Source organism: Balaenoptera physalus, assembly GCF_965194825.1.
Source record: "Balaenoptera physalus genome assembly, chromosome: 3".
In the NCBI taxonomy this organism is placed as follows: Eukaryota; Metazoa; Chordata; class Mammalia; order Artiodactyla; family Balaenopteridae; genus Balaenoptera; species Balaenoptera physalus.
The window spans coordinates 136,925,951-136,947,988 of NC_138890.1; the positions used below are offsets into that span (position 1 = coordinate 136,925,951).

The following is a 22,038-nucleotide window of genomic DNA, read 5'->3' on the forward strand; positions in this document are numbered from 1 at the left end:
AGAATAGCTCTGTTTTGAATTTTCAAGGCTCTTGCTTCTTCACTTCTGTCCTAAGTCTGCTCTTAGCCTCTCTGCTTCTAAGAGACTTAAAAACCTGGGCTCAGTAAAAATTTGAAGCAGTAATTCTTAGTTAAGCTCATCAGTAATCTCATTATTTATACACAAGTAATTATCAATATTTAGATGAGATGTCCAGTTTTAAATGCTCAGAAGACCCCTCTGTCAGTACCAAGCTCTGGGGCTGTTGGCCATGTTCTTCCAATTCCTATTGCCAAGACTTATGGAGTCCTTAGGTGTCCTGACCAAATCTCTGGAAGAGAATATTAGGACCTACAAGGGAAAGTGCCCAGGGTTGGCTGTCAGGAATGGACAAGAGGACTCCCTTCCTTAGAACCTAACTTTAGTCTACAAAACCAGATAAAAGTGTTTCCCACACTTCAAACCAAGCTCCCCAACTTCTGGCCTGGCTGACTGTTAGTGGCTGAACTGCTCTTTGCACATAGAAGATGATGCACATATCACTCTACAGACATTAAAACCAACACTGTCCAGCTACAAGTACGACATTTCCTCTTTGTCTTTAGTAAAAACAGTGGAGTGGATTTGCAGTGTTCCAGGAGGCCTGGGCCGCTTCCGGTTTTTGAGGTTTCCTGTCTATTGAAAAATGAAAATAATGCCAAAACAGGGTTGCAAATGCCATCTAGCATTCTTCTTCAAGAAAGAACAATGTCTGTACAATGGTAAGCACTAAAAATGAAATCTGCATTTTCCTGGTAGTGATATCTTTATTATCTCTTAGTTCATTCACAGGCAGGACTTACTCCTATCTTGAGCCCTTTTGGAGGGGCCTGACCACTACGATGGCTTCCTGACTACAAGGAAATGTGTCCTCGGCTGGCTGCAGGGTTGGCACATAGGATGGACTTTGGTATTGATAGCAAATGTGGTGTGTTACCTGGAACACCTGTGGTCTTAGCTGACCACAATAACACACACCTCGTAAAAACTTCACAAGTATACATGTCAGAGAACAGGAGATATATCTATATACACACATACATACATACACCACAGCCTGGCTGTCTTCATTCCCCCACAATGGATTACACATTTAATTTGATCCACCACTTAGCACAAGGGTAAGAGAGAATGGAATCTGGCTTTTATTCCTTTAAAGAAGCTGTATAATTGGCACATTAACAACAAAAAAGTCCAGGCCTTCACAAAGAAGAAACCTTCAACTTGAATATAAATAACTCAACTGATTTTAGTTCATCTGACCATTAACTTTGTTTTTCCAACTCTTATACTTAGCATTTCTTGAGATGTTATCTCTGTACCATCCATCTACATCAGAAGTATTTGGGGATGCCCCTTAGACCTGCGCATTCCTTGGACCTTCAAACCCAAATTTCTGGTGGTGGGGTTCCAGAATATCCATTTTATAAAAGTTTCCTTGGCAATTCTTATGCATCTTAAACTCTGAGAACCACATTCTAGGAAAGTTCTTAAACAACTCTTTTAAAAATAGTTTCCTGAGTAAATTACACTTTCAAATACCATTACATGGTTTCTAGGGGGAAATATTCATGTAATTTATAAAATAGATTTTCTTTTAGTTTTCTCCTGAGAAGCACTTTTCCTACTTGGGAGAGTTTCAAAATCCATGTGAACTGTAGTAATTATGGCATAAGATTATAGCCAATAATTTTTAGCTGATAATCTACCATCCTTCACCTATATCAATTTAATCCAATAATGGAAAGGACAATTAGAATTGTCCTTTTCAGTCGTTTAAAAATAAATAAAATTTCTCATATGAATATGTCAAAATAAAATTTATGGTCAACTAAAAGTTCTTCCTGTTAAACATTTAAGAAAGCACTGTCCTTGATTTCTTTAAGAATCTTATTTTCAGCCCTTTTACTTGCAATTCCAAATAAAATTTAATGCAACTAACTTACACAATAATAGAATGTGACCATATATACTAGTATAAAGGAAATACACTCCTGTTCATAGATGAGAAAAGCATTAACTAGAAGAACAAGGATTTATCTAACTCATAAGCTTCCATTTTAGGCTTTCGCCATTCATTAGTCTTTAAGAAGAAGTGAGATGAAAGGGATGACACTGAGGCCTCACCTGTACGTGGATGATGTACTCAGAGCAACTCTGCGCTTGATTTACTATCGTGGTCTTCTGCAAGCACCTTTCATTATTTTCTTTAAATAATCCCCTGGAGGTTACTCTGGATGAATATTGGTCTGCATCAATTGTGATGTTATATACAATGGCTATAATAAAAGTCAAAAAGAAATGTTATTACAAATAAACTTTTAAGGAAAAAGCATCCCTGTTTTATCGCGTCTTATTGGGTAAAGTCTTTGACTTCAAGAGAACAAAAACCAGTCTTTCTATTGAGGGACTGTGAACCATGGATGGCCTATGATATTTGTAATTCTAGTTCTGGTATGGTGTGTCAGTACATGACTGTGGATGCAAAGAAATGTGATTCAAAGAAACATGGCTTGATGCAGTGGAAGGAAAAGTAGATTCGCCACCAGGAAATCTACTGAATGAAGTTGGTCAAATTACTTCCTCAAATATCAGTTTCATTGTCCATAACGTGGTGACATGAAAAGGAAAGGAACTGTTGAGTGCCTACAATTGAACACATTCTTATATGTTATACAAGTTTTACAATAAACCTGGAATGTGGATATTATTATCCTATTTTTCAGATTATGAGCAGAATATTATCCTATTTTTCAAAATAATTCACCTCAGTTCATACAGCTAGGGCATGGTCAGAAATAAAGTTTGGGTAATTTTGAAATCAGATCCCATGTTCCTGCTGTTTCTATGCAGTTTTGAGGATTCACTGTTATTTGGGGATTAAGTTAGATACTCTAAGGGGACATGTATAGTGCCTGGCATATTCTAGATGCTTACTTGGGGAAAGGCATGTAACATTGCAGTAACAAGTTTTGAATCAGACAGATGCTTTGAATCCTAATCCCACCATTTACGAGCTTTAGGCAATTTGCTTAACCTCTTTGAACCTCCATTTCCTCATCTATAAAACAGAGATACTGTTTTATATACTAACCTAGGGAAGTATAATACTAACTAGTATTATATAATACTAACCTAGGGAAATGGAAATGAGAAACAAATGTGATAAAAATTGATGTCAGTAGCCAATGTCCAAACTATCAGAACCTTCAATAAAGTCTGCTGGCTACATGTCCAAAACTGAGAGAGAAGATCTGATACTATTAATAGCATCAACTGCCTTATTTGGGACTACTCTGTCTTATTAGTTCCAATATTTTAAAGGTTGAATATACTTCCAAAAGCATTCTATGTGCTACCTTTCAAATATCTATTAGAAGTGATGTATAATTTTTCTTGCTCCGATGACTTAATGAGGTTAACAAAGATAAAATACAAAGGAATCAAGAACTAAAAATAAATGGTGAAAATAAAGCAAAGGAAAAGTTATGCTGGGGAAGTGATTGTAGCTAGGACAAAGTTAGTAGGTGTGGTAATTATACTGTTTTATTTTTTTCCAACAGCTTGGTAAAAATGATACATAGTCACATAGGCAATATAATAATCCTTTTTATGTTATTAACTTTAAACTGGAGTGTGCACCTGATGCAATAAATAATAGAAGCCATATGCTTTATAAATTCACTTTTCAAAGTCACGGAGATGGGATTCCTGTCTTACATACTATTATTGCCAGGTAATTAAGTGACAAATGATCATGACTGTGTAGACCTAAGGCATTAAGAAGGATTCAAAGGGAAAGATGCCCAATAGCAGGAGACCCTAGACAATGAGTGGAAGGGAATGAAATTCTCAAAGCAGAACGCCCTTTTTGAGTGTGTGGCAACAGAAGAGGTGAAGTACAGTCAAAAATTGGAAGATACATGAGACAAATCCATGCTTCAGGGCCAGGAGAGGTGACCTACCAGTCATTTCTGCCAACTAACAGATTTTCCAAATTAATCTTTTATATTTAATGTTTTATTCCCCCAGATTCATTGAAATATCATTGACATAGAACATTGTGTAAGTTTAAGGTATACAACATAGCGATTTTATATATTGCAAAATAATTACCACAATAAAGTGAGTTAACATAACGCATCACTTCACAAAGTTACAATTTTTGTGTGTGTGGCGAGAACTTTTAAACTCAGCAACTTTCAAATATACAATACAGTATTGTTAATGAAAATCACCATGCTCTACGTTCCATCTAGCCACTTCATGTTTATACAGTCATGGTTTTTGACTCAACTATCGCGGCTACTGAGATGGACATGCTACAAGGCAGGTCTGTGAGATGTGCTACTCAGAGTTGGGTCAGTGTTTGAACACCTGAAAGGAAAAATGCCAGATGAATATGAAAAGCAGGAAATATGGAAAGCGTGCCAAGATGTGAATCGAACTTTTTGTGTTCGTAAGCTACTTATTTCTTGGTATGAATCGTGACAAATAACCTGCCTCTATGTTTTTACCCTTTAAGCTAGTTTATTTGTTCACCACCTAATGAAATAGCTGTAGGAACTACAGGTTTCTAAATTTTAGAGCCAAAATCTGATGAAGGGGGATTAGGACCCATGAAACAGCAGCAAATGAAAGAAGGTAGTGTTGTATCAAGTGCTAAATCAATGGCTACATATTGAGGGAACTGAGACAATTGGAGCAGGAGAGATGGAGGTGAGCTGCGTGGTTAGAAAGACTTCAGAGAGCTTGTGGGACCTCACCCAGGCCCTGGAAGATGACTGGACCCATCCAGGGAGAGACGACAACAGCTTCTGCTGACATCTGCTCACAGACTTCCCTATTCTCTCCTGCTGATAGGACATGCCTCAGACTTTCACTCACTTCTTTGGATTATTTAGAAAATGTGAAACACTGGGCACAAATTATATATTGTTTTATACTTTCTCATTATTCATGCTTATTTCATGCTTATTAAATTTTTAAGAATAGGAACATTTGATCCTTGTACTGAACACACTCTATCGACATCATGGCAAAGCCAACCTACAGTGTACTCATTTAATACGGGCTTGAGTTCAGTGTAATCTGCGCGTGCCCATGGTTTTCAGTTAGGAAGGTGTGGGTAAGAGAGACTTAAAGGACAGATTGGGAAAGCCTATGATTATGTCATTGAAATTATGACCTTCAGCAGCAGAATGTTACGTTCTAAAGATGACGGATGAAGGTCTAAACAAACCTTCCACACCGAATTAACCATTCTCAGGCACCTCAAATATGTGGCAATTCAAATGTCTGCAAGACCCTTACTTCTTTTGGTTTCCAAATCCAAAGTATGGGTTACGTTCAGGACTAAAACTCTATATGCAAACCTATCTGTTGTGTAGATTATTTCAGGTTTACTCACCCACTTGATTGTTTTGCTTAGCAGGTCTAAACTTGGCACTGAAACAGAGTTTAAGGTTTATCTCAGCATTCTTGTTGAGCAAAGTGATTTTTTCTGGTGTGAATGAAGCAACTACAGATACATCAGCAATACTCTGTGACCTGAAAGACATAAATGTTAAAAAAATTATTCTCAGGAAGTTACCCAGAAAAACCAGTCTTAGCACCCTATAGGAATGTGACCACAAAACGGCATTAACCTAGCTTAACTGATCCCCTCAATAAATTGATTTGACTCCATGTGTCTTGACTTTTTAGAAGAATCAAATTCACCTTCAAAGAAAAAAGTTTGGCTACCATGGACTATCTTAAAAGAGAATGTCATAATATAGTAAGTATATAGCCTACCAAGCATGAGGCCAACCAAGGTGGCTACAGGGTGATGTTCACTGAAAGGTATGATTTCTTACAAAACTGTTTACAAATCAGCCTTATAATTATGTGTAATCATACCTTGTATTATTTTAATGCTACTTTTAACTGATTTTATTCAGTAAATATATTTTCTTTTTTTCAAAGTCTTAAATATTATCCTTGAGTTTTATTTTTTCCACATGAAGGTTTCATTAAAATGATGCACTAAGGGACTTCCCTGGTGGTCCAGTGGTTAAGACTCCGCACCTTCACTGCAGGGGGCACGGGTTTGATCCCTGGTTGGGGAACTAAGATCCCACATGCCGAACACAGCGCAGCCAAAAAAAAAACAATGCTGCACTAAAAACAATGCACTTCAGCCTTTAAAAGCACAAGTGAGATACTGTAAATAGCTTCATTGAACTCAATGTAATTTACTCAATAGGTAATTTTATTTTCTGTTCTTGATGTATTTGGACATTTAAAAAAGCACACTTTTCAGCAGACATGAATGGATAACTGAACTATATTTTCTTGGGGACTCTTGATCAAATTCTCTATTTCTTTTTGATTTCAGTCCTTCACCAGCCCAATATATTTATTTTTGTCCTTGACTCACGTGGCTCTTGAATCCCTTATTGTTCCCCCCTGCTCTTCAACTCCTCCTGAGGTCAACGAGAGGTCAGCTAAACTTAAATAATGGCTTCTTGTTTATGACCAATAATTGTAAAAGATACCTTTTAACCACATGAGAAGTTGCACTTTACTTGTGTGGTCTCAGTGTTCAGTATTTTTAGAGCATTCTCATGAGAATTCTTTTCTGCAAGCTGAGGTAAGGCTATTTGGAAGATAATAATCAGAAATATCCTGAATACCATTTCAAGAGCTTTGTCTTTTCAATGTACTTTTTCTGCTCACTATATAGAGAAGAGAAACTTGATTCTAATGTTAAGCAAATATTTTTTTCCTCCCACCAGGAAAAACATATTCCTTCCTCTATGCAAACTATGACATATAAATGTCGTAGAGTCTTATATAACGCATGTGACATTTCAGTAATACTGGCACAGCAATCTGCTCTACTTAGCAGCCCATTTGTTCGTTAGCTAGTTTGTGTCTGGCTCTCACTGACTCACCAGAGCAGAATGACCTGGCCAAAGGCACCAACAGACACATCAGTGATGGAATCCCCATTTAAATCTCCATAGCCATCCAGGGATCTCCCAAAGTACTGGAGGTGGCTCCTGAAGGCTCCATCAGACCCCAAGATTTTCTAAAAGAGCAAGTTTGAGATGAAATTATACTGCATGACAACTGAAACAGAAAAAAGGCAGCATCTACATTGCCCTGGTATGTTCTTTTTTTTTTTTAAATACTTTAGAATTATTTATTACAAGAATTAATAATCATACTTTTTAAATTTGTTTATTTACTTATTTTTAACATCTTTATTGGAGTATAATTGCTTTACAATGGTGTGTTAGTTTGTGCTTTATAACAAAGTGAATCAGCTATACATATACATATATCCCCATATCTCCTCCCTCTTGCGTCTCCCTCCCACCCTCCCTACCCCACCCCTCTAGGTGGTCACAAAGCACCGAGCTGATCTCCCTGTGCTATGTGGTTGCTTCCCACTAGCTAGCTATTTTACATTTGGTAGTGTTTATATGTCCATGCCACTCTCTCACTTCGTCCCAGCTTACCCTTCCCCCTCCCTGTGTCCTCAAGTCCATTCTCTACGTCTGTGTCTTTATTCCTGTCCTGCCCCTAGGTTCTTCAGAACCATTTTTTTTAGATTCCATATATATGTGTTAGCATATGGTATTTGGTATGTTCTTTATATGGCCGTTTCCCAGGTTGTTTTATTCTCCACAGAATTCCATTGATTTTTCAGTCACATCTTATCTCATCTGATTATCATTCTTGCAGCCACATTTTCATCAAAGAAACAGCATGAATCTCTCACATAAAATAAAAAAGCAGTGAAAGATCAGTGGACTGGGAAGGAGTTGATGCAAGTTTGGGTCCTGATTCTTCTCCTAGCTCACTTCCTTCAGGTCTTTATTCAAAAGCTGCCTTCTCAGTGAGGCTTTCTTGGTCACCCACTCAAATACCTGATATCTCCCAGCCCTGAAAATTTATTCCCTATTTTAGTTTTTTTAAATTCCTTATTATTTACTATTATCTGGATTATTTTATCTTATTTATCTCATTTTTCCTCTGTCTCCTCCACAAGAATGGAGGATCCACAAAGAGCACAGTTTTGTCTGTCCGGTACTTTACAGCATTCCCAGAGACTTATCAGCGCTTGACACACAGTAGAGGTTCACCAAGCATCTGATGAATGAGTGAATGAAGTTATAAAACAAGAGGGGTGGATTGGATGGTCCGCATGATACTCTCTAGCTCTAAAGGAATGATACTCACATGTAAATAATCACCACGAAACTGGATTACCTGGGAATACCTCAGACGAATGGTGCCCTCATGACCATTGTAGATGTACACAGCTCCAGAGTTCTGATTTTCCAAAGGTGAACCAACGATCACATCATTAAAGCCATCCATATTGATGTCTGAAAGAGCTGCAATCGCTGAACCAAACCGAGCATTTTCAACACCCTCGGGGCCTTCCAGAAATTGGTGCCAATTCAAAACGCCCTTGCAAAGGGGAAAGGGGACAATTAAAGCAAACCTTACGTTAACATATACACACTACTATATATAAAATAGATAACCAAAAAGGACGTACTGTATGGCACAGGGAATTATACTCAATATTTTGTAATAACCTAAAAGGGAAAAGCATCTGAAAAAGAATATATCTATATCTGTTTGTATATGTATAACTGAATCACTGTGCTGAACTGAAACTAACATGACATTGTAAATCAACTATACTTCAATTAAAAAAAGAGAAAAACTTACAATTTTTATAATTAAAATTCACAGCAAATGATGCCCAAACCAATTTGCAAACTGTTAAAAATGGATAGGATTTTAAACCTAGAATTCAAAATTCTCTATTTATGATGAGACTTACAAAAAATTTTTTTAGCAGGTAAGGTCATAGGCAATCAATCTGCTCATAAACCAAGGTGAAAGGAAGCAATTCTCTTTACTGTGGCTGCACAACCTACATAAAAAAGTCCATTTCTTTGTCTTTTTTCCCCCCTTTCAGAATATTAGAATCCTCCCTCATCTGTTTCCAAAGTTTTTGATTTAAAAATTTTCTGGTAAAAAATCTACTAATCTCTTCAATAAAATTAAGGTAGAGACAAAATAAGACACAATATCTTAATTTAGTCCTTTAGTTAAAAACTACTGAACAACAGTGGCATAATTGTAATGGCACAGAAAGTGAAAAATGAGATTGTTAATATCCCATTATAAGAAACACTGAATAATTCTGCCAAAGAAAAGACATTTTCTTGTGAAAGACACAGTCGTGTTTTTTTTTTTTTTTCTTCAGATTTTGAAATCAAGAATGGAAATATTTCATTACTTCATAAGAAAGCAATGCTTCTCACCCATGAAACTGGGTCAGTGTTGATTCCTTCTCCTCTATAATAACCTTATGGAAATCAATTTGTTGCTGAGTCTGGTAAAATACTGGAAGATCTTCTCACCTTCAACAATTAATGATAATTCAGACTGACTAGCAAGAAACATTTAAGAAACCGGGGATCTGTTAAATTTCCAAACTAGTAGATATGCTCTTCCCTTATTAAATACTCAATTGCACATTCTTTATATGCTTTAAAATTGTTTTAACTGCTTCTGATAAAGGGCTAACTCTTACATTAATTTAAATAAATAAGGTAGGACAAAATATCACAACAGATAAATATAATATTTACTATATTAATATTAGCTTCTCTTCTTCCATCCTTTCTGTATCTGGTCATCTAATTTTCTATGTCAACCTGTGCCTTTAAGTTTGGTTTTCTTTCAGGTTTCACTAAGTTCTCTATACTTATGTGCATGGATTGAGAGAGTTCAGTCTGCAAGTTGGAAAAACTGGGCTTTTCCATGTTAGAGTATGCTTAATTTTATGTGCAAGAACTGGAATTTCCAAGACTTGGATATATACCTAAATGTTACACTAAGCAATGGAATTTCCTGACAAACTACTGTAGAAAGCATCCATGAATATATGGAGGTTTCTAAAGTGCCTGGTAAAATTTGTACTTACCACTGTAAAATATTAACAAGGTAGCTTTGCCCTGTTATTGTTATACCTTTATAGCAAAGAAGAATAATTGAATGAGATACTTGGGAAATACACAGATGTTTGTGCGTGTGTGTGTGTGTGTGTATTTCAAAAAGCCATGTGCATTTATAATGACTTTATTTGTAAAGAGAATATGTATTTAAAGACCTCGTGGAAAACGGCAGGGCACTATACGTTAAGCTCTAAGTTATGCCTGTCAATGTGATTTTTAAAACTATAACTTAATGGTGACATCCTCAAAATGATGAAATATAAACCATACTCTAGGACTTCCCTGGTGGCTCAGCGATTAAGAATCCGCCTGCCAATGCAGGGGACACGGGTTCGATCCCTGGTCCGGGAAGATCCCACATGCCTCGGAGCAACCAAGCCCGTGCGCCAGAACTACTGAGCCTGTGCTCTAGAGCCCGTGAGCCACAACTACTGAGCCCACATACTGCAACTACTGAAGCCCACACACCTAGAGCCCGTACTCCGCAACAAGAGAAGGCACCGCAATGAGAAGCCCGTGCACCGCAACGAAGAGTAGCCCCCGCTCGCCGCAACTAAAGAAAACCCGTGAGCAGCAACCAACCCAGCCAAAAATAAATACATAAATTTATAAATAAATAAACCATACTCTATATGAAAATTATCATTCAATAATAAATTTTCTTAATTCTGCAAAAATGCAGATTAACTTTTATTTACCAATACTAAAGCAAATCAAACGAAGTCAGTTTAATAATTTTTTTTTTTTTACCTTTGTGATAGTAAACAGGTAGACTCTTCCTTCCTCTTTCTTTAGGTCATTCATGTACATTGGTGCACCTACCAAGAGCACATCTGTAATGGTGTCTTTGTCCACATCGACTGCACACAGCACACTACCAAAATAGGAGCCAATCTGGAGTAATAAAGCATATCAACCTTAGGATTCCTATACTCCTAGTATTATGCTGAACTTCTGTTTACTCATTCAACAAGCAAAAATTGAGCATTCGTTGCCTGTAAGGTGCTAGGTACCTAAAGATGGATAACATAGCCCCTCCTCTCCGGTTGTATCACAATCTAACATTTGGTTCTTAGACCTTAGGGTGCACAAAAATCACCAAAAAAGTATCTGTAAAATACAGATTCCTGAGACCCATTTCCAGAGATTCTGATACCATGTCCATGGGGTGATCAAGAAAACAGTATTTTAAGTAAGCACTCCAGGTGCTTCTGATGCTGGTGGGTAAAAGACCACATTTAAGAAACACTTAGAAACTTTGTGAGATGTTGTACAGAAAGGCAGGAGGGGAAGAGGGAGGCGGAACAAATAATTGTGCTTCCGTGGTAAAATATATTATAATAGAGGCAAGTAACAAATGCTGTGTGATCAGAGTGCCCAGGAGTCAGAAAGGCTTAGAAAGATTAAGTATTATTTGAATTGCATCTTAGAAGACGGCAAGGAATTTGCTAGGTGGAGTGGAGTGGGAAAGCACGAGTGATGTAAGTGTCCATGGCATGATCTGGGACAGTAGAGTAGTTCCCAGATAGATTGCGCTGGAGAACTAGTTGCTGATAAAAGGAAAGAGAGGCTGGGAATCTGAATGATCATCATTCCATTCAACCAAGGTTCAACGTATGCCTACGTGAATGCCTCTTGTGGATTCAGAAATGAATAAGAAATGATTCCTTCCATAACACTTGCATTACTTTTCTCAGAATAAAAGCACCCTTCTTTAAAATATTAAAGAGGAGGGGAAAGTATGTGACCATAGCTGGTTTGTGGTCAAGGAAGTCAAAGATTCAGATCTTCTTACTCCTGGAAAGTCCATAGAGACAGTGGATCAGATTTAATCCCAGAGAAGGGAAATCTGTGGATAGTCGGTTTCTCTGGTTTAAGGAAGAAAATTTTCTGTTGGCTGTTAGAGTTCAGTGATGCTCATTTCAAATATGTGCAAAGTCCATGAGTCAAAACTACTTCGCAAGGACATAGGAATCTATCAGCTGGCCTTTGCTCTCGTGGGCCATGACTGGGGGGCGTCACAGGTTCTGACTACCAAACCGTCACGCATCAGAAGAAAGTGGCAGAGAAGGGAGTTGTTTTACTTTTAGAAATGTCAAAGCCACAGGACACCTTGACAAGCCCAGATGTAGTAGCTCAGTCTTTATAATGCTATCCTGCTCCCTTCTTCTCCTTATTTCTCCTCCAGATCCTTGGCTCCTCATAGGGGCTTGCCTACAAAGCACTGGTTAGGTGCCTGGCATCACTGGGCTTTAATGACAGCTTCACCCCATAAAAGCTATGTGGCCTTAGAAAGGTAGTTAAACCCTCAGTAACCTGTCAAAAGGGGATGGTAGATCTCAGTCCTGTTGTGAAGATTTAAGGAATATTCAAGTAAACACAGATTACAGAGCCAGCTACAGGAGAGGCACTCAATAAATGTTAGTTTCCATTTCTACTAACTCCCCACCTGTCCTGTCGTCCCTGAAATTAATTTCATCTTCTTAAACAATGGAATTTACCTGGTCACCTCTGTGAGACTGAATAACTGTGATATTGCCGCTCTCATTAACACTGTACAGCACTATCTGGCCGGTATAATTTGCCCGAGGAGCTCCAGCAACAAAGTGGACACTTTTTCCAGTAGAAACTGAAGCCACAGAGTAACCTAGGAGAGAAGGGGTTACAGAGTAGGTACTACTGAATATCTTGGCCAGATGGGCTTGTGAATTCAGTGGAGGTGATCAGAGGTCCCCTTCGTTAGTGTGACGCACAGTTGCTAGAGCTCCTGAGTGCACATCCTCCTTTTTCTAAGATAAACTGCTTCTGCCCCTTGGCCACCAGCACTGCCCAGTGGAGGTGGGGCATCTCCCTATGAAGCTGGCCCTAGATTCTGGGTTGCCCCCATCAGCCACTCATGAATCTGACACTCAACCAATATTTCTTGAATGAATAACTAAATGAATTTAAAAGGTGGAAATTTGCACAGTGGAAAGAACATAAGCTTTGGAGTCAGACAGTCCCAGGTTCAAATTTTGGACTTGCCACTTTTAGTAAGTTTTTTATCTTTAGGCAAGTAATTAACCTCTTTGGCTTTCAAAGGTAAAATGAGGATAATGATATTTCCTTCAAAGGGTAGTTGGAGGGATTAAATGTTACGTAGACAGAAGAGCCAGCTCAGGAGCTGTCCCATAGTAGGTGCTCGAAATTGGTGGCTGCTTATTTCACAAACAAAAAGACTAGGAACTCCAAATTGATATAAGACTACCACTTACGGTATTGACTTTTAGGAGCTATTTCTATTTTGGAGAAACACAATCATGTCCCAGGAATAACAAATGCTGGAACAGCCAGAAGAGATTAATGAGTCAAATATACAGTGTTTCATTAAGTAGTTATGGGCTAAGGCCTGACTGGCAAAGAGGCAACAGAAATATGTACAACAAATATAACAATTAGAGGATAGCTCAAGCACTTTGCTGAACTGACCTTGAGATCCAACAAGATGCTAGTTTAAAGGATGGGATTTAAATTTGCTGAGCCAAATGCTGCTAGGCCTTACCTAAATATGAACTGTGATTTCTGTCTTGCAGAATTTGGTCAAAGGCTTGTTTAGGAAAGATCAAATGTCCATGAGGTGTCTGCTGGACAACAGTCCCACTCCAGTCATAAGCTCCTACTGCACCCAGCATCAGAATATCCTAAAATAATTGAAAAATGAAAAGCATTAACATCACCTGTAAAGCATAAGAGTGTAGTGTGTGCCAAACACTGAAACAAATGGTCTAAATTTAAAGGAAAAAAAAACTAAGCGTGATGAAGTAAAATGTATACGAATTGCTAAAAAGAAAAGAGACAACAGGCCAAAAATGGAAACACTTGTGCCAAGTCCACGTCACCAAACCCAGACTTAATACCGAACCTAACTGCAGTTTCAAACGCCCCCCCTCCCAGGAATGTGATCTTAACTGGTCAGTTTGGAATTTCCTGGTCAGCACTGGTGAGGTAATCCACCTGATAGAGCCCTTCCGTCCCCTACAGGAAGGTGACCTTGCCTGAACTAATACAACTGTTTCCCCTTCTGCCTGTAAAAGCCTTCCATTTTCTACAGCTCCTTGGAGCTCCTTTCTGTTAGATGGGATGCTGCCTGATTCATGAATCATTAAATAAAGCTGCTTAGATCTTCAAATTCACTCAGCTGAATTTTGTTTTTTTTAACAGGCTGTGTGTTGGTGTATCTCTGAATTGTTTTGAGATATATTTTGTGCCGGAAAAAGAGCCTTCCCACGGGCTATGTTACCTTGGGCTCTGTTTAGTACAACACATTTTAAAGATAAATCTGTACCATAGCACAGGAGGGGCACATAGCCATCTTCAAATTTCCATGCAAAGGCACATGTTTGCAAATGACAAACAGTTGTGAGCCTTTAGAAAGGAGTCAGAAGTGAGCCTCCAGCCTCACACGTTCCTAAGAAGAGCTCAGGATATGACGCATGCTCCAGAAGCAGGAAGTGCTGCTGCCAGAGGAGGAGAGGTGGGCGCTGCTAGCCCGGACCTGTCGTGCCGGCCCTCTTCTGACCTGGTCTATCTTCAACTTCTTTCTCTTTCTTCTTTACTCCTTCTCAAATGTGCCTCTAATCCTCTCTATCCTATCCCATCTATTTGAATACGGCACAGCTACAAAAGGAACCTGAAGCTGTGACACTCGATATGAGAAGAAAGACTGCCATTGGTCAGCACCAGTGGGGAAGGGCCAAAGAGGACAGGCCACTCGGGATTGACTCAAAACCCAATCTGAATATTCAAAGGTACAAGTCATCACAGAAGGTAGGGTTGGTCAGGATGGGACTTCTTATTTTTAAGTTTTAGATCTTAGATCTTAGAAAACATCAAAGATACGATTTGGGGGTTTTTTTGTTAATTTTTTTTAAACTTATTTTATCGAAGTATTTACAATGTTGAATTAATTTCTACTGTACAGCAAAGTGATTTGGTTATACATACATTCTTTTTCTTTTCCATTATGGTTTATCAAGATATGATTTTGGAATGAAAAATACAAAGCCTTTAAAAAAATAGCAAACAGGGAAATAATGTGTACCATTTTGAGGATAAGAGACCATGAAATTATGTGAATGATTGTCATAAATCCAGGACTCCGAATCTGGGTGCAGGAAGGAGCTTCAGGGAGTGTACAAAACCTCAGGAAATTGTGTGAAAAATTCTCTCTGGGTTCACTTAGATTTTTTTTCTGAGGGAAAGACCATAACTTTCATCTCTAACAATTGGTGATCCAGAAAAGGTTAGCACCTTCTATTATAGAGAGAAATAAGGTGATCCTGGTCCTTTATTCTGTCAATCAAATCCCCTGAGTTCATACTGTTCCCTGAGCCTTTCCCAGTGTCACCTGTCTCTTTGCCTCTTTTACTATTATTACTACTGCACTCATATCTTAAGTAGAATTAGAATCAGAGGCCTGCGAGATGGATGTTTCTAAGAAAGAATGGACTTCCCTAAGCTAAGAAGATGTCCCATCTCACTCTTTTCCTAACTCCTTACTTTTTCAACTATTTTTTTCTGTCTCTGCTCTTAGAAAAAAAGATACGCCAGCAACTCATAACTCAACGACAGTGATGACAAGAGTGTGTGATTTTAACAAATTTTTCCGGTAGTTAATTGATATAAAGAAAATTCCTGCAGTGATAATACCTTGAATTAATATAGTGCCTGTTCCCTGGAGCACTCAAAAGCTTTCCTGTATATTATCATTTTTTTCCCATAAAAAAACTGTTCATCACTAGATGGCTGTTTTTCCCACTTTAGTATGGGGTTACTGCACCTGGAAGTATTAAGGCAAATGTTATCTGATATACACACATTTTGAGGAGAGTAATCTGCGCTGAATCCCACTTGTGACATTTCCATTTGGAAGTTGTCTCCTCCTTGAACAGTACCTAGGAAACAGTTTCAAAAATCATATCACTGTTATCAGTCTTAAATAAAATTTTCAAACACATGTGCACGTGCACACACACACACACACACACACACACACAAACACACACACACACACACAAAGTGTTCTGATGTCTACTCAAAAATATAGAGCTGTCAGATTCTGAGAGGGAGGAATCTCTAAGAAAGTGTTCTAACAGATGTAGAAATCCACAATGCTTCTGAGGTAGTGTTTGAAGTTGGCATTAATCTTGATCATACATTAATGTATTTATTGGCATACTCAGCATAGGGGATGAGGTAAGATGAAAACTGACATGATTATCTTTTTTAAAAAAAATTATCATTACTTGCTAAGAACCTAACTGAATTTTTAGCTTTTAAATATTTGTAGTAATAAATGCACATATATCTCAGATGCAGTTGGAGGAGCCAGGCAATTGCTCTGTAGTGAAGACTGTGCTGAGAGATATTTGGATTAGGCTTCAGGAACTAGGATTCAAGACTGAGTAGGAATTTTACCAATTGGGAAGTTGGTCCAAGTTCTACATATGTGCTTGCCTCTGACACTAGCACCATAAGACTCAATTAGAACTCATTTTCCATACATGTGGCCAAAGCGGTTACATTTCACTAATCTTTGCAAAAAGGAAGCTAAATTTCTGGACTGCCACATTAATGTAGAGAAGAATAAAAGTTTTTAGATAGACCTTTCCAGTGGATAATCAGGAGATAAAGATCTGACTATAGGGATTAATATTTAATTTACACAATCCCCTTGGATCCAGCTTCTGAAGCAGTACTTGATCACAGTAGGTGCTCAATAAAATATGAGAGTTATTTGGGTTAACCATCAGGAACCAGGATTTGGGTCATGTGGGACTTTTTACCAACTGGGAATTTTGTTCTAGTCTTCCTTATAATGAGCTCTTGAACACATGATATTTCTATAGAGACTAGACCTTCCAAAGCCATAGAAGTAAATTATTGTAGATGTGGTAAGTAAAATGTTTCCTCAAAACCTGAACTATTAAAAATCTTCACTGTATTTTTCTAATTTTAAAAGTATACGTGTTTGTTGCAAACAAATTCAAGAATTTCAGAAATTATGTAACAGTGTAAAAAGGTAAAATTTTTTATGATTACAAAAACTGTTTACAGTATGGAAAGGTAAAACTATTTACGATTATAATAGATATTACTAAGTTGCCACCCCAAAAGGTTATACAGTTTATAATCTTATAGTGTATGAGCTTTTTTGCTTCCCCATAATCTCTCCAAGATTAAACATTACTAATCTTTGTTATCGTTTAGACACAAAGTAACATTGATTTCATTTATATTTTAAAATAATTACTAAAATTGGGAATATTTTCTTATGTTTATTGGCCATTTGTATTTTATCTTTTATAAACTACTTATTCATCATTCTTTGTCTATTTTTCTTACTGATGCTATTTAGGAGTTCTCTTTACATAAGGTATATAAGTTAACATTAATAGAACAAGTATGTGGTAATAAAGAATTATTTTTTTTTAAGTTTCTGAAGAACATTTTATTTTATTTTTAATTTTTATTGGAGTATAGTTGATTTACAATGTTGTGTTAGTTTCAGGTATAAAACAAAGTGAGTCAGTTATACAAATACATATATCCACTCTTTTTGATTCTTTTCCCATATAGGCCATTACAGAGTATTGAGTAGAGTTCCCTGTGCTATACAGTAAGTCCTTATTAGTTATCTATTTTATATACAGTAGTGTGTATATGTCAATCCCAATCTCCCAGTTTATCCCTCCCCCCCTTACAACCTGGTAAACATAAGTTTGTTTTCTTGAAAAAAAATTTGAAAGAAAATTCTGGAAAGAAGGAGTTCTTTTACCTTCAATGCTGAAAATTTGTTCTCCTAATGTCCCAGCCTTTTCTAGTAGAGCTGCTTCATCAGAAACATTGAAAAAGTATCTTTCTGTTGGAATACTGGCAATTGCTTTAATTTCTTTTATTAAATTTTTAGTATCAAGGGCATTTCTGTTTAAGTACCCAAGAACCTTGAAAATAGAGGAAGAGGGGAGAAGGCCATTAGTGTTGTACTTCAATTTTCCTATTAGTATTTTCTAGGCTATTTCTGAACACAATAGGCCCTCTGGAGAAGTAAATCAAGTAACACTTCCATATCCTCTTTGTTGACAGGACTGCAAATCAGCAAGAAGCAGAGATAGAGTAAAAATATTCTTTTATATTAAGCTATGAACAGCCAATAAGAAAGTGCAGTCTTCAGAAGTGACGTTATAAAGGAATATTTACCCATCAACTGAAAGACAAGTAAAAAGAAAAGCCACTTACTGCTATGCCAAACCTCAGTATATTGTCATTGTTACATTGATCAATTACGGCTTTCAACATTGAACCATCATGGGATTCACCATCAGTTACAACCACCATGACTTTGGTAGCACCTGGTCGTCCACCAGCAGCTGCTGAATAAGCAGAATCTCTGTGGCAGATAAAATAAAAACTCACTATCAAAAAATAAACTAAACACGTGGACCTCTGGTTAGAAATATAAATATGAAACTGACTTGAGCATAATCTATTGTGATTTAGAATTTCTCTATCAGTGCTGGTGACTTCTGAACTACATTCTATTCGTAGCTTGTAGAGAAACATATAAAAATATAAATCTTGCTTGGCATTAAAAATAACTTCCATGGTTTCCATGGTGTGTGGGTGTGTGTGTATTTACATCAGGAATCCTTAGAATTACCTTCTGCTAATAAGATTAAACTCATTAAAACTAATCAACAGGGTAAAGATATTCATTCCTGTCATAAATATTACTCATTGGATCTGCATTTATTTTTTTCAACAGTAGATTGTTTTTTAAAAAGTAATAAATATACGTGGTAAAAGAAATCCAAAGCATTCGGAAAGGTGTAAAACAAAAATTTCACACCAAGCCACTATTCCAAAGGTAATCACTATTATCAGTTTATGTTTCCTTCTAGAAAATGTTTCATCTAGAGAAATACATGCAAAAGTTACTCCTTAGACTTCTATAAAAATGGGAACATATTCTATGCAGTTGTTTTTCATTTTGATAGAGACCTTTCCATATCAGCACATATAGAACTCTCCTTTTTGTGTTTGATTTTGATTTTCTGTCTGTTGGATTCTCTTGTTGCACATGCTTTCTGGTGTCATCATATAGGTTCACCACCTCCACCTACATGATGACAATTCAAAGTCTATATTTGCTTCCATTCATCCCTCCTATCTTCAAGTTTGTGTATTCAATGCATTGAATATTTTCACCTGAAAGTGTAAGGAGCTCTTTAAATTCAACATATGTAAAACTGAGACTACCATTTTATTTCCTAAAGCTTTTTTTGTATTCTATATAGCAGAATATAGAAATATGGAAAAATATTTCATATTTCTCAGCCAAAGTTGAATTCTCGTACTCACATCAAATAATTTTTGAGTAAAATATACTCTTTATGACATACAGTAGAGCTCATGTAGGATTATAAGCTTGCTGTGGGTAGAAACCATGCCTCATTTAGTTTTGATTACCTGCAGGGCTTGGAACAGTAAATTGTAAGTGTAGGCACTCAGATAAGATCAATGGAAAATGGCAATATTTACTAAAAGAGTATCGGAATTCTATTTGGTGTTGTAAAGAAACCGATGAAGAAGGAGGAGGAGGAGGAAGAAGAAGAAAAAGAGAAAGAAATAGAAGTAATTAAATTCCAGAAGGTGTGAGAAGTTAGGTGACTCTCCTAACAATGGAAAGAATCCTGTTAGCTTGGGAAACTGTGGTGAGACAGGGATACTGGGGAGAAAAACAAAGTTTTGAAAAGATCATGAAAGCCATGAGTCCCATTTTAACAGAGTGGCCATTCTCCTTGCGAAGGAAGCTTGCCAGGCCCCCGGGCTCTTTCCAGGGAAAAATGCCACACCCACATTCCCTGGGAAAAATACAGGCCCTCTGCTGTTTCTAACTCCTACGAGGCCATTTTTCTATGTCATCTTAGTCTTCCCCTAAGTCTACTTTACTGGAACAGGAAGGGTACTTCGCATAATGGCAATTGGCCAGCAGCCTCTGAGATGGCTTGGCTCCAAAAGACATCTTAATAGGGACAAAAAAGATTAACCAAACCAATCATATCTTCTCTTGTAGGGCATCTACTTTTGAGATATATAGGGAGAGTGGGCAGTTGACAGAAGCAGCAACTAGAACACATAATATACTGAAAAAAGAAGGGACAGATAAAATAGGAAATTCAGAAAAAGAAAGGACAGGATGTGGTGACTGACCAGATATGTGACCTAAGGAGGAGCAGAAAGAATAAAGTAAACCATCAAGTGTTTAGTCTGAATGACTAGGGGAAAAGGTGGACACATGAATCAAAATGGCAGAGTCATGAGGAGGGGTAGGGAAAAGAGTAAGGCCAGTTTAGAATGTACTGAATTTGATTAGTGAGCCAACACTCCAAATAAGGATTTTCAGCATCAGCTGGATGCCTGTGTGAATTGTAGGAGAGAGGTCAGGGCTAATGACAAAGCAATGGGGTAACCCAGGCAGGGCTGATGGCTCATGTGTATACAATGGATACAAAGCCTAAGAGAACAGGGGTATAAAAGAGTGGGCTCTGTTTGGTGAAGAAAAAATAGGGAAAGGAGCCAGTGAAGATGCAAACTTGTTGACAAAAAGTTGGCAGGTTTTCTAGAAGTGTGTGGTGTCATGGCAACTGGAGTAGAAATAGCAGTGCGTGCTCATTATTGTCAAATGTTCAGGGAAGCTAAAGAGGATGAGGCTTGAGGCAGGACCATGTTTACCTGATGGCAGAGCCATATGTTTCAAGGATGTGGAGAAGGGAGTATAGACACTTCTTTCAAGGAGTTATGGCAGTGGAAGGAAGGAACTCACAACTCGATGAAAAAGGGCAGGAAGTAGGTTTAAGGGAAGGTGAACCTACAGTTCTCATTTCTTTTTTAACACTAGGAGAATATTTAGCATTTTTTGTAAAGGTATCTGATTAAAGCAGAGTGAAGATGAAGGTCAACAGTGCTGAGAAAATAAGAGACACTGAGCAAAGAATTAGGAGAATGTTATATAGCTGTGAAATTCACACTGCCCCAGCCTGTTATAAGTAGAATGAGCCCTTCAATTCAATTCAGACTTCTAGGTCATTAACACTTAGGAGTCTATGGCCCTTCTAAACTTGCATGAAGTGCTCCACTAGCTCAAGTTGTCTGTGGCCTTGATAAATATTAACAAATAAATGCAGATTGCTCCATTGCCAACTTAAACTAAGGTCTTTTAATTTCACTGTACTTACTTCATGTAAAATCTTAAAAAATTATGTAATATCTTATAAAAGTTCTAGAGATCAAAGATTTAAAAATTTCATTCCCTACTCCCTTCTCAAAGTATTCAAGTAACAGAATGTTCAGACTTTTCTTCTCTACTAGTTCTGATTTAAGTGTAGGTACCACATATTTATTTTTCTTTGTCTTTCCTTTTTATTGCTTATGAGCACTTCTATTTTGTCAAAATATTGGCCTATGAGCATCATAACTTACCTTGCATACTGAATTGCTTTGAATGTATTTGTGAGGTCTCCACCATACTGGGATGTCTGGGATGTTGCTTTAATCATTTCATCTTTGGTTTTAAAAGTGTTCAGGTTAAACACAACTCTTGGATAATTGGCATATTGAATTAACCCCACCTTCAAGAGAAAAGAAGTTTATTACAGGTTTGTCATTAAGTTATAAATCATTCCTATTTAACCAATATAATAAAAATCGAAAGTACATTTAGACATGGGCTGATAGCTTAAGGGAATCATTTCCAACTTTCTTCTTAAGAATAGTTATTTTTCTTCCAGTGGAATAACTTCCTGGTCAGAGGCCATCAGTGCAGAGCAGCCGTACTTACTGACAAGCAAGATAATGTGCCATTTGTGGACCACTGGGTTCTCAATAGTAATAGTTGTAGATTTTTAAGCACTGCCATATGGATGAATAGGAGAATTAAGTTCATAACAGG

The 22,038-nt window shown here is 37.3% G+C and overlaps 1 protein-coding gene across 1 annotated transcript in view; it reads right to left on the reverse strand.

The window, feature by feature from the left end:
• The window catches only part of ITGA2 (integrin subunit alpha 2), a 103,665-nt gene that overhangs the window by 23,913 nt on the left and 57,714 nt on the right, over nucleotides 1–22,038 (reverse strand). The window contains exons 7-17 of the mRNA XM_082455865.1: nucleotides 21,570–21,718; nucleotides 18,327–18,477; nucleotides 17,866–18,031; nucleotides 15,906–15,982; nucleotides 13,591–13,729; nucleotides 12,551–12,696; nucleotides 10,800–10,943; nucleotides 8,281–8,484; nucleotides 6,957–7,093; nucleotides 5,429–5,568; nucleotides 2,146–2,297 (exon numbers count right to left, since the gene is read on the reverse strand). Coding sequence (XP_082311991.1) covers nucleotides 2,146–2,297; nucleotides 5,429–5,568; nucleotides 6,957–7,093; nucleotides 8,281–8,484; nucleotides 10,800–10,943; nucleotides 12,551–12,696; nucleotides 13,591–13,729; nucleotides 15,906–15,982; nucleotides 17,866–18,031; nucleotides 18,327–18,477; nucleotides 21,570–21,718 — 1,605 coding nt within the window. The remainder of the gene's footprint in view (nucleotides 1–2,145; nucleotides 2,298–5,428; nucleotides 5,569–6,956; nucleotides 7,094–8,280; nucleotides 8,485–10,799; nucleotides 10,944–12,550; nucleotides 12,697–13,590; nucleotides 13,730–15,905; nucleotides 15,983–17,865; nucleotides 18,032–18,326; nucleotides 18,478–21,569; nucleotides 21,719–22,038) is intronic.